General features: G+C 36.6%; 1 protein-coding gene across 2 annotated transcripts in view; it reads right to left on the reverse strand.

Moving 5' to 3' along the window:
* Positions 1–2,179: 2,179 nt before the first annotated feature.
* LOC110457977 (F-box protein At1g78280-like) overlaps positions 2,180–13,857 on the reverse strand; it is a 36,873-nt gene continuing 25,195 nt past the window's right edge. The window contains exons 5-10 of one of the 2 annotated variants that reach the window (XM_021509611.1): positions 11,938–12,087; positions 10,423–10,545; positions 9,631–9,716; positions 9,070–9,190; positions 7,411–7,560; positions 2,180–3,978 (exon numbers count right to left, since the gene is read on the reverse strand). In XM_021509611.1, coding sequence (XP_021365286.1) covers positions 3,820–3,978; positions 7,411–7,560; positions 9,070–9,190; positions 9,631–9,716; positions 10,423–10,545; positions 11,938–12,087 — 789 coding nt within the window. In that variant the 3' untranslated portion in view covers positions 2,180–3,819. Of the gene's footprint in view, positions 3,979–7,410; positions 7,561–9,069; positions 9,191–9,630; positions 9,717–10,422; positions 10,585–11,937; positions 12,088–13,857 lie in introns of both variants that reach the window. The other variant, XM_021509532.1, reaches the window with a different exon arrangement.

Consider the following 13,857-nt stretch of genomic DNA (forward strand, 5'->3'; position numbering starts at 1 on the left):
CATGGCTACAATACAAAATTAACAAATTAAGCTTGGTGTCAGTAATGGGACCTGGGCACATATTCATGAACCCTTCCCATGCTCAAGCACGGATTTTGCGCTCAAGCCTAATCGTGTTCCCGTAATAAATTAATAAAAAAAAAAAATGTTGTCAATGATTTGGAAAACCTTTGAAGAGACTTAAAGCTGAATACTGTTTTCAATCTTAAAACATGGCTATTTGGTTGTTTGACATGATTGAAGCAAGTTACATATGAACAAGAAAGTTGGTTTGAGCACAGAATCCATGCTTGAGCATGAGAACGTTACTTCATCAATGTGGGCCTAGAACTCTGGTATGATGATTGACAGGTTATTATAACGTCATAAACATTACACTGGAGATACAGGGACAGGTTGTTCCATTTAGTGAAAATCGACATCAAATACAAAACATAAATATTTGATGTAAATATTTGTGTAATACAAAGGATATATAGACAGGAGCTTCCACATCTAGCTTCCCTAGTTTTATTTTTGTTTAACATGTTTTCAACTACAGTGTAGTTGGATAGCCGTCATCAAGCTGGTGACTAGCCTAGATGTAGCTACATGTATTCAAAACATACATATAGGATCTTACATGAGTTTCCATTTCATATGAGATTTATGAAACGTGAAACAATTGAAGCTTACAACCAATCACAGGGCTGATAGGTCATATTACATAGGTTAATACGCAAAAAAATATGACATTGGTATATTCACTGGATAACATGTACAGTACATTATGTGTTAAAACCGATAATAAAACTACGGAATCTAGATGTAGAAGCTCACTCTTATACCTCCTTTGTATTTACCGTGATAAAACTCTACTGAATACCAGTGGGTAGCCATGTTTGATTCCTACAACTATACCTACTTACCACAGCAGACAACCAGGTCGTTGGTTCTATCCCTCTTCATTACGAGTCTATTTTCAGGTACTTTTGTAAGGGCAGGGGGGGGGGACATTATTAAGATATGAACAAACACAGCCTTCATAAAAACAAAGGCATTAATATAAACATACAAATAGTATGCGCATATCACTCATCACAGACCATTCTATGTTTATGTACAAGGCTCCCCTTGTATAAATAAATCACTTGAAAACCTAATATCATAGACAACTTCAAAAAAAGGTACAAATTAAGCGACATATTATTGCACATGTAGTGGTACAGTGCTATCCACTACAGTATTAATTTGTGTGGTACATGTTGTGCATACAGTGACATTTTGTTATATTTTTTGTACACCTCTGCTGGACATGCATTTTTGCTACCAAAAAATGTGTAATACTGAATAAAAACTTTGTTTACTTCTATACTGGTCATCAGATATGTATTTTACCATACATAATATCTTTAAATTCTCATTTCCTGCAAATTTATCTCAAAAACTAATCTCTATAATATCCTACAGTACCTGTATTTTGGTGTACTATCTATCACAGTACATATTACCTGTAGGTTACATGTATACCCATCAATATAAATCTTCTTCATGAGTTTTTAGTGTATAACACTGACATATGAAACCGGCCCAAGAACTACATGTACATGTATTTGTCATGAATAACTGTACGTCTTTCATTTGCCCATGAACTGCAACTGTAGCGGTAAACCTTTATATGCACATATCTAGGTATTCCTGATAACTATATATACATTTAAATAAAAAATGTAAAGCTTAATTGAACTTGTTTTCCTATAAATAAATAGCAAATCTGACAATAATTTAAACAAATCAATAATTTGGAATGTAAACCATACTTCAAGTTTATCAACAACACATACGGCTCACTAAACCAAGTTCAAACTTTAATAAGAAAACATAAAATCATCTAAATCTGTTAGGGTCAAGTTGACCAGCATATACGCTGTGGACGGACAGTATCACCGGTACCAGGGCCTGCTTTTAATGCCCGATTACTTTTAAAAACGACAAAATACATAATATATGCATTCAAGATAGTTTCTAAAACATTGATAACAAAGAAAACCCAAATAAACTGTACCTGGAATTCCAAACAATTTGTCTGTAGCAAACAACAGAAACAAGAGCTGTTGGAGAACAGCAATATAGCTCGCCTATTGGTGAAATATGTTGTAAGATGGAAAATATCAATAGAAACACGTAAAAACCTTGATATAAGGTCCTTTATTTTATTTGCCACCTCGCTTACCGCCAACATATTTCAGGTCCCTTAATTATGTTTTTATTAAGAATTCCTTCATACGTTTCCCTCAATTCATTGCCAAACCCCTTTATAATGCCAATATTTCTTTGAAACAAATGGTGGCAATATAACAAGGTTTTGCTGTACCTTAACATGTTGTGCATTTCAAAAGAAGAGATGACCAGACAACGTGATGTAGTCAACAGCGTATTGATGGTGGTGACCAATCCAACACTGCACATGCAAACTTGCCCCAAAACTTTAACCAGGTCCGGTTAAGCTGATTTGGCCCCTAAAATATGAAAGTATTGGTTCAGCACACTGCTAACACTACATATAAATACTTCAACCTTATAATAGACAACAGCCCACTGATGGTGGTGGTCCAACTCTGTCTGGAAAAAACTTGCCCAAGAACTTAAACCTCAGTAAGTGGGATGCTGATGCCAGTTTCACTACATTAACTAACCCTTTTCTCCGAATAGGCGAGCTAAAATCTCATTAACTAACCCTTTTCTCCGAATAGGCGAGCTAAAATCTGTAAGACATTATTGGAGATCAAATAAGTATTTGACAATTAATGCGATGGAATTACAAAGAATACCTACACAAAAAGTACATTCCAAACAACAGTCTCTAACAAACAACATGGAAATATGAGACATCTTTGGAGATCAAATAATTACATAATTAACTTGCTGGAATGAATAAAAAAAACAATTGATAAGACATGTTGATATTTGCTGTTATTCATACACATTTATGGGCAAACTTTCTTGACACAGTTTCAGAACCGTCCTTTAGCCCTGACTTCATACCCAAATAGACATATTTTCCTGGCTGTCCTCTAGCTCTGACTTCATACCCAAATAGACATGTTTTCCTGGCTGTCCTCTAGCTCTGACTTCATACCCAAATAGACAAATTTTTCTGGCTGTCCTCTAGCACTGACTTCATACCCAAATATACATGTTTTCCTGGCTGTCCTTTAGCTCTGACTTCATACCCAAATAGACATGTTTTCCTGGCTGTCTTCTACTCTGACTTCATACCCAAATATACATGTTTGCCTGGCTGTCCTCTAGCTCTGACTTCATACCCAAATATATATGTTTTCCTGGCTGTCCTCTAGCTCTGACTTCATACCCAAATATACATGTTTTCCTGGCTGTCCTCTAGCCCTGACTTTATACCCAAATAGACATGTTTTTCTGGCTGTCCTTTAGCCCTGACTTCATACCCAAATATACATGATGTTTTCCTGGCTGTCCTTTAGCTCTGACTTCATACCCAAATATACATGTTTTCCTGGCTGTCCACTAGCCCTGACTTCATACCCAAATAGACATATTTTCCTGGCTGTCCTCTAGCTCTGACTTCATACCCAAATATACATGTGTTCCTGGCTGTCCACTAGCCCTGACTTCATACCCAAATAGACATATTTTCCTGGCTGTCCTCTAGCTCTGACTTCATACCCAAATATACATGTGTTCCTGGCTGTCCACTAGCCCTGCCTTCATACCCAAATAGACATATTTTCCTGGATGTCCTCTAGCTCTGACTTCATACCCAAATAGACATGTTTTCCTGGCTGTCCTCTAGCCCTGACTTCATACCCAAATAGACATGTTTTCCTGTCCATCCTCTAGCCCTGATTTGACTTTATTTTGATTGTCCTTAGTTTTCTTGATTTGTTCCAATATGTCCTTTGTGACGTCGTGACCGTGCTGTAGCACCTTTTTAGGGAGGAGTGACATCAACACTTTCACCTTGGAAGAAATAAAAGCAGAATTTTATGGTAAATCTCTCATCAGTTTTAACAAGCAAATTCATGGAATTTATATCCCCACGCTTGCAGGACATATTGAAGGTTAACATTATTGAGGTTAGGTTTAAACATGTGAGTATCGTGCTGTTGAGACATAATGTATAGCTTGAAACTTGAAGAAGAAAAAAAAAGCCCTATACCTCATTGATTATCCGTAGATATGCACCAATCACATCGGTTGGCAAACTTCGCATGAGTTGGATGTGCATAAGGAATTTGGTTGAAACATCTTAACAATATCTACAGCAACAAGTACTAATTGTGATGGGGGACCATTACAGATGTCCCCCGAACTGCCCCTGTAGTCGCAAAGATGCATCAGAAAAGGATCGCATTGCCATAGTACATACTAAATTTGAGTGAAATTGAGTAATTTCTAAATTGCAACTAATCTGAATCCTGTGTGTAGTTGCTATGGCAATGAAACATATGCGATTGAATGTGCAGTCCCCTAATACCCCTATACATCAATTTTCATCAAAATCGAACAATATCTAAATTTCGACCAATCAGAAGCCTCCGTGTGGTTGCTATGGCAATGAAACCTATGAGGTTGACTTCGCAGTCCCCTAATATCCCTATACACCAATTTTCATCAAAATCAAACCAAATTTGAAGAAAATCGGTTAACATTTGTTGTAGTCATTGCACGGAAACGAAGCGCAGCAGATAATGACATTTTTCGTTATGCAAGGGACCATAACTCGATCCACTAAATAAAGTCTGCTGAAAGTGGTCATCGAAGTTGGTCGAGCCCTTAAGGCATTTAACCCTGTGACCAAGTTTGAAGAAAGTCGGTTAAAATTTGTCGTAGTTATTCAACGGAAACGAAGCTCGGCAAATAATGATGTTTTTCAGTATTCAATGGACCATAAGTCCGTCAAATGAGGTCTGTTGAAAGTGGCCATTGCACTTGGCTGAGCCCTTAAGGCATTTAAACCCTGTGACCAAGTTTGAAGAAAATCGGTTAAAATTTGTCGTAGTTATTCCACGGAAACGAAGCTCGGCAGATAATGATGTTTTTCATTATTCAATGGACCATAACTCCGTCAAATGAGGTCTGTTGAAAGTGGCCATTGCACTTGGCTGAGCCCTTAAGGCATTTAAACCCTGTGACCAAGTTTGAAGAAAATCGGTTAATATTTGTTGTAGTTATTGTACGGAAACGAAGCGAGGCAGATAATGATGTTTTTCATTATTCAAGGGGCCATAACTCCGCCAAATGGGGTCTGCTGAAAGTGGCCATCCAACTTGGCTGAGCCCTTAAGGCATTTAACCCTGTGACCAAGTTTGAAGAAAATCGGTTTATAGTTGTTGTAGTTATTGAAACGAAGCGTGACAGACAAACAGACAGACGGCCAGACAGACCCATATTAATATTCCCCGTTTCGGTGAAAGCGGGGGATAACAAAATTAAATAGTTAGTGCAAACAAGAGGCCCAATGGGCCTGCATCGCTCACCTGGTATAAATCTCACACTTGTATCCTTAAAAGTGATCTAAAATAAAGCTACAGGCAAAATATCAGTATTTATGATTAAAATTCATTCAAAAGAACCTGTTATATTTTTTTTAAACATTTCACCCCTATTATTGAAAATCGAACAAAGTCATTATGTTAAATACATTTTATAGCCTTTCATCTCAGGATGCAACTTGCAAAGTATCAACATCCTGGGACCCATGGTTATTCAGAAGAGGTCTTTTTAAGATTTTAAACAAATTTAACCCCTGTGACCTTGAATATAATTCAAAGTCATTCACTTTAACAAACATAGTAGTCCTTGATCCCAGCATGCTACTGACTAAATATCAACATCCTGAGCTTTTTGGTTATTCAGAAGAAGTTCTTTAAATATTTTGAACATATTTGCTCCTTGTGACCTTGATTATGGTTGAAGGTCATTCTTTTGAACAAACCTGGTAGCCCTTCATCCAAGCACGTTACTGGCCAAATATCATCACCCTAGGCCTCTTGGTTATTCAAAAGAAGTTGTTGAAAGGTTTTTAACATATTTGACCCCTGTGACCTTGAATATGGGTAAAGGTCATTCATTTAAACAAACTTTGTAGCCCTTTATCCCAGCATGTTACTGGCCAAATTTAACACCCTAGGCCTCTTGGTTATTCAGAAGAAGTCGTTTAAAGGTTTTAAACATATTTGACCTCTGTGACCTTGAATATAAACCAAGGTCATTTATTTGAACAAACTTGGTAGCCATTTATCCCAACATGTTACTGGCCAAATGTATGCACCCAAGCCCTATTGGTTATTCAGAAGAGGTTGTTTAAATGTTTTAAACATATTTGACCCCTGTGACCTTGAATATCAATCAAGGTCATTTATTTAAACAGACTTGGTAGCCATTCATCCCAGCATGTTACTGGCCAAATTAAGGCACCCTAGGCCTATTGGTTATTCAGAAGAAGTTGTTTAAATGTTTTAACCATATTTGACCCCTGTGACCTAGAATATAAGTCAAGGTCATGTATTTGAACAAACTTGGTCCCCCTTCATCCCAGCATGTTTTTGGCCAAATATCATCACCCTAGGCCTCTTGGTTAGTCAGAAGAAGTTGTTAAAAGGTTTTAAACATATGTGACCCATGTGTCCTTGAAAATAAATCAAGGTCATTTATTTGGACAAAATTGGTCGCCCTTCATCCCAGCATGTTTTTCGCCAAATATCATCACCCTAGGCCTCTTGGTTATTCAGAAGAAGTTGTTTAAAGAATTTAACATATTTGACCCCTGTGACCTAGAATATAAGTCAAGGTCATGTATTTGAACAAACTTGGTCCCCCTTCATCCCAGCATGTTACTGGCAAAATTTCATCACCCTATGCCTCTTAGTTATGCAGAAGAAGTTGTTTAAAGAATTTAACATATTTGACCCCCTGTGACCTTGAAAATGGATGAAGGTCATTTATTTGAACAAACTTGGTACCCCTTCATCCCAGCATGTTTTTGGCCAAATATCATCACCCTATGCGTCTTGGTTATTCAGAAGAAGTTGTTTAAAGTAAAATGTTGACGATGATCGGACGACGGACGGATGACGGACGACGGACGCCGCACCATGCCATAAGCTCACTTGGCCCAACACCAAAATTCACCTCTTCACCTCTGTATTTTAGACTATTTGTACTGTGTACTTACCACCCTTAATTTATTCATTGATGTGCACATTGAGATGATTATCTTCTTGCTTAATGTATAATGGTGATTGTAATCAATTTTTTTTCACAATTATAAATAATACTATTATCCATATGTTGTAAAGCACTTCAGAGTTATATAGGGCGCTATATAAATGTTGTATATCATTATTATTATTATCTTAAGATCAGTCGCCGCAATAATATCTATCTCACCTGATCTGGAGGGAGCAGGGTACTAAAGTAAGTGGGTAACTTCTTCCTCTTTAAATTCCCTGCCTTGATGATTTCCTCCAGTATTGCCAGGTAGTTGTTCCTGTTCATCATCTGTTGTGACAGTGCCAGTGTCTGTTCTACGTTAAAGGCCTGAAATAAGGAAACGATCCAGGGGTGCAGAGAATTTATGTGAGTGTAACCACTGGAATTTCAAGGATGATTAATTTTAGGACATTTTCCTTGCTTGCTTTAATACCAGTTTATATTTTATACAATTGTGAGAACTATAATTATCTCAAGTTTTTATCTATTTTCGGTTCAAATTTTTTAACATAGTTTCTTCAAATTGTGTCATTGGGTGTTAGTTTTAAGTTGACCTGCATTATACTGATGAGAGATTGTGTCACTGGGTGTAAGTATTAAGTTCACCTGCATTATACTGATGAGAGATTGTGTCACTGGGTGTAAGTATTAAGTTGACCGGCATTATACTGATGACAGACTGTGTCACTAGGTGTAATTATAAGTAGTCAGTTCACCTGCATTATCCTGATGACAGATTCATTCACATGATGGCCACAAAAAAAATTACCTGTACTGTATACCGATGAGGAAAAGTTAATAGAATCTTCCCCTTCCATGGAGGTACGACAGAGAAACCTCAACCTGAGATATACCTTAAGTGTGGTGGATGAATCTTTTTCTCTTTTCATATCCTATCAAAAATATATTTGCCTGATTCGCAACTGATCTGACCTCTTCCATGATTAGCTGATTTATATATATAATTAGATGTCCATAATTTCATTTGTTTTCTGATGATATTGTTTTGTATCATCAATTCTGAACGCCATCAATGTGGTAGGTGGCATATCACAGTTTAGTGGTTTTCTCATCATAGTACATGTAGTGAGTGGTATATCATATTTTATAGTTCAGTGGTTTTCTCATCATCAAAGTGGTAAGTGGTATATCACTGTAAAGTGGTCTTCTCATCCTAGTAGTAAGTACATTGTACATCTTATTTCATAGTTCAGTGGTTTTCTCACCAGAAAGGTAGGCAGTATGTGGTATTAGTAGTTCAGTGGTTTTCTCACCAGAAAGGTAGGCAGTATGTGGTACATATATAAGAAGTTAAGTGATGTTCTCATCATAGTAGTGAGTGGTATATCATATCTTATAGTTTATTGGTTTTCTCATTAGAAAGATAGGTTATTCCGTCTTTTCGTATTGCAGAGTTATCTGCTCTTGTGAGCAGGTATTGTTACGTCGTTTGTTTGTGAGAGTAACGTCACAAATTTTTGAGAAAACGACGTAATTTTCTCACACAAACCAATGTCGTAACAATCAACACCTGCTCAAAAGAGCAGATAACTCTGCAATACGAAAAGACAGAATATATAATCTTTACTTATTTTACAACAATAATTAAACAAGTTATTTCAACTTATATAAATCACTCTTGCTGGCCCGAATGTTAGCATGCAGTGGGTCTTAAACCCAGCTAGAGCACCTGGAGAAAACAGATGCGGTCAGCCAGCTGCAGGTGACCCTATACCTTTTCATGTCAGATCCAGGAATCCCCCTCAGGACTGGCCTCCTGTTGTATTTAGAAAGGTACAAAATGTATGTGGTATGTGGTATATAAGTCCTACTAACCTGATGGTACCAGCCCGTCGGTATAATGAGCATTTCACCAGAGTAGACATCTGCTTCAAGGACTTGCAGCCGTTTAAAGCGTGGGTATTTCTTGGTATCCACATCAAATGCATCAATGGGACTGAAGGAATCAGAGAGTGGTGTCTATAACTCTTACATGTTAATGTTAATAGGCCTCATTATAAATCAAACGATATGGAAAACTAAAAGAGCAGATACTAGTAAAACACTGAAGAAAAAAGAGAGGTCACCAGCAGCACAATAAAAGTCACACCTTTCCTGCATGCAGTGTGTTATAGCACACCAATTAATTTCTCCTAATCTATGTAGCCCTAATATAGAGAGGTACAGAGCTGAGAGTAAAATTCAAATATTAATAATTTTCATTTAAAACTGTAGAGTATTCTCCATGGATTAAAGCTCCACAAGGTGTATATACCCATACTTATCTTGGCTGATCACTGTGTGAAATTTAAAAGAGACACCTGACTGATCCCTACCAATCAGATTACTGTGAGTATATTTATGCTGATTCCTAAATCTAAGTATGTAGATTCTCACCTATTATATTTGCGGCACTCGAGTGGAAATCCACAGCGAGCTTCAGGGTCTACATACAGGAGATGGTCCTGGCCAGGAGGAATCAACTGAAGTAGACAGTATAGCATACATGTATACTTAACAATAACCTTTGCTTTTAATATTTAGCATGCCTAGGCCTAGGGTTGCCTCCCTTTTGTATTATCTGTAACATGCTCTTCTAATTATAGTTTTTGCTGTAACATTTGTTTTCACAATAAACTGTATCTGCAAGTTCAACACAACAGAGAACATATCTTTAAGGGTTATAGAATATAATGACCTAAAAACTCAAAATTCTACCCGGCTTAATTCATTTTGTTTTTACGTAAATGAGTATGCACAATGTACATGTAGTAGTGTATACTGAAAGGTTCTATACAGTTTTAGTATTTCTACTTGAAGGTATTGTCCATAAATATCATTTCTCATTATAGTTGTTATTATCAGCATTATTGTAATAGATACCATAACATGCGGCCCAATAATATTATGAGTGGAATAGGGGTAGTAACTCAATACAGACCTTTAAGGTATCATGATACCAAAGTTTCCAAAACAATGTATTGTCTATGGCATGGGTTATATCAGAGAATTGTTACACTGTTTAAAAATCATATTTAAATTTTATCATCCTCATATTATTCTTTTTTTATTTTAAGTCAAAACCTTCTAAAATATAGGAAATTTGCATGAAGTAAAATGCTTTCATTAATTTTTTTCAGACAATAAATGGTTGGCAAGTTATATCATGTATATATATGTGTACTGCACCTTCCACTTTTTGTGTCCCTGGAGAACTGCACTAATACCAGTCCAATTATAGGGGTCCATGTGTAGGGTGGAGCGGGAATGGGCTGTTCCCCACAGCATCATACAATCCCAGGGACGCACCATCTCCGGAAACAGGTTAAAGAAATTTTCCTCAGCATATTCCTGTCACATTATTTTTTTATTTTTTTTTAAATCAAGTAACAAACCCCCAAAAGACTGAAGGTATTTGTATGCATAAGCATAATTAACAATAGCATTTGATGTTACAAACATACAAAGATAATTCCTGTAGGCACCTTATATTTTGAAAATATGTGATTGAAATTTTTGAAGATTTAGTTATTGAAATGCTAATTTTTATAATTTCATACATTTAAATCATGCTTGAAAAGAATCTGCTGAAAGTTTTCTCTAGAGAAGCTCTTTATTATGACAACTTCTTTTTCCACTTATTATAATGTCATGACCTGTCTGTATAAAATAAGATTATGGAATTGAATTAACTGTAGATGGTCTCCGCCATCGCACAATATTTGCTATGTATTGTGCAATACACACGATGCTTATAAATCTATATGCAATACACACTTGATTATAAAATGAATTGAAATAAAGAAAAACTAACAATGAGTATATTCCTACTAAGCCCGTTTCACTAAACTGGTATTCACTGGGTTTAATTTGAAAGAAAAAAATGCTCACTGAGCGCAATTGTCAATACAAATTAACAATCACTGAGTGCAATTGTAAATACAAACAAGCAAATTTGCAGAATTTATATCCTCCGCTTGCAGCACATATTGTAGGTTAACATTATTGAGGTTAGGTTTAAACATGTAAGTTTCGTGCTGTTGAGACATAATGTATAGCTTGAAGCTTGAAGAAAAAAATAGCCCTATACCTCATTGATTATCCGTAAATATGCACAAATCACATCGGTTGGCAAACTTAGCATGCATAAGAAATTTGGTTGAAACACCTTAACAATATCGACAGCAATTATCACACGAAAACCAAAGAGTGCCTAAGATTGGTGGAAAGACAGAGGAACACAAACATTGTTATCAAGTTTGAAGAAAACTGCAGATAATGATGTTTTTTGTTAATCAAGGGGCCATAACTCTGCCAAATGTGGCAGAGCCCTTAATGCGTTGAACCCTGTTACTAAGTTTGAAGACAATCGGATAATATTTGCGAGAGTTAATGAACAGAAACGCCAGATAATGATGTTCTTCGTTATTCAAGGGGCCATAACTCTGCCAAAAAAAGTCCGCTGAAAGTGGTCATCGAACTTGGTCGAGCCCTTAAGGCATATAACCTTGTGACTTAGTTTGAAGAAAATTGGTTAACATTTGTTGTAGTTATTGCACTGAAACGAATCATGACTGACAGACAGACAAACCAAAATAATATCCCCCGTTTTGGTGAAAGCAGGGGATAATTAACAATAATTGATCCATTCAATATTCTGTAATTATTTTTGGTATCCAATGCAATCAAAGGCTAGTTACACACATTTTGGCCAATATCCTTTCTCAGCTCTGGTCGCATGACAAGAAACAGTTCGTCTTCCAGGTATGTCCAGGTGTCAAAGCTGGCTTCATTTAGGTGGTCAATGAACACCTCCAGGGGCAGAGCATGTCCCGTCGCGTGCTGTAGCCCTCCCTATCAAATATCCAGCTTCATTTTAAGAACATTGATAACGATGACCTCAGATATTATTTCATGTAAAAAGTCATTTCCATTCATGATCACTAGTTTAAATATGTTCATGTTAATTTGCATATCCATCATCAAGTCGTTAAACTCATGTGTTTATACAATTTAAATATTAACTAACTCATGTGTTTATACAATTTAAATATTAACTAACTCATGTGTTTATACAATTTAAATATTAACTAACTCATGTGTTTATACAATTTAAATATTAACTAACTCATGTATTTATACGATTTAAATATTAACTAACTCATGTGTTTATACAATTTAAATATTACCAACTCATGTTAGATAGATAGGATAGCCTTATCTCTGTTAGCATTATTGATATAAAGTTCCCCTACTTTAAAGGGTGTGACAGAAAAGAATCAACCTGAGCACTGTTTCAAATAGTTGTCTAACATGAGGCTGTGCCAAAAGAAAGACAACCAAATAATCACCCCAAGGTTGGAGATTGCCATGATTTCCTGAAGATATTTTCCCCATCATTTCAATTAACTGCACTACTTTTAAAAACAAAAGTTTTCAGCATCTGCAATCTGTTTGCTATCATTTTTTGCACATGACCTCTCTGTCAAGAGCTGATTACGACGTGACATCCTATCTTACTGTTCCTGCATGAGCTGTAACATCACAGTATTCTTTCTTTTTTCGTGTAATTTGTAATACTCATCTAAGGGATGACAGATATAAATCATACTCTAGGGATTGACAGATCAATCATTCTCTAGGGGGGTGGCAGATGAATAATATTCAAGGGGGTGACAGATAAATCATACCCTAGAGGGTGACAGATTAATCATACTCTAGGGGATAACAGAGAAATCATACTCTAGGAGGTGACAGATCAATCATACCCTAGGGGATAACAGAGAAATCATACTCTAGAGGGTGACAGATAAATCATACTCTAGGGGGTGACAGATCAATCATTCTTTAGGGGTTGACAGATAAATCATACTCTAGGGGATAACAGAGAAATCATCCTCTAGGGGGTGACAGAGAAATCATACTCCATGGGTTGACAGATAAATCATACCCTATAGGGTGACAGATTAATCATACTCTAGGGGTTGACAGATAAATCATATTCTAGGGGGTGACAGATCAATCATACTCTAGGGGGTGACAGATAAATCATACTCTAGGGGGTGACAGATCAATCATACTCTAGGGGGTGACAGATAAATCATACTCTAGGGGATAACAGAGAAATCATACTCTAGGGGGTGACAGAGAAATCATACTCCATGGGTTGACAGATAAATCATACCCTATAGGGTGACAGATTAATCATACTCTAGGGGGTGACAGATAAATCATATTCTAGGGGGTGACAGATCAATCATACTCTAGGGGGTGACAGATAAATCATAATCCAGGGGTTGACAGATAAATCATTCTCTAGGGGGAGACAGATAAATCATACCCTAGAGGGTGACAGATTAATCATACTCTAGGGGATAACAGAGAAATCATACTCTAGGGGGTGACAGAGAAATCATACTCCAGGGGGTGACAGAGAAATCATACTCCAGGGGGTGACAGATAAATAATACTCTAGGGGGTGACAGATAAATCATACCCTATAGGGTGACAGATTAATCATACTCTAGGGGTTGACAGATTAATCATACACTAGGGGATAACAGAGAAATCATACTCTAGGGGGTGACAGAGAAATCATACTCCAGGGGGTGACAGATAAATCAT

The sequence above is a fragment of the Mizuhopecten yessoensis genome, unplaced genomic scaffold (assembly GCF_002113885.1).
Source record: "Mizuhopecten yessoensis strain PY_sf001 unplaced genomic scaffold, ASM211388v2 scaffold179, whole genome shotgun sequence".
In the NCBI taxonomy this organism is placed as follows: Eukaryota; Metazoa; Mollusca; class Bivalvia; order Pectinida; family Pectinidae; genus Mizuhopecten; species Mizuhopecten yessoensis.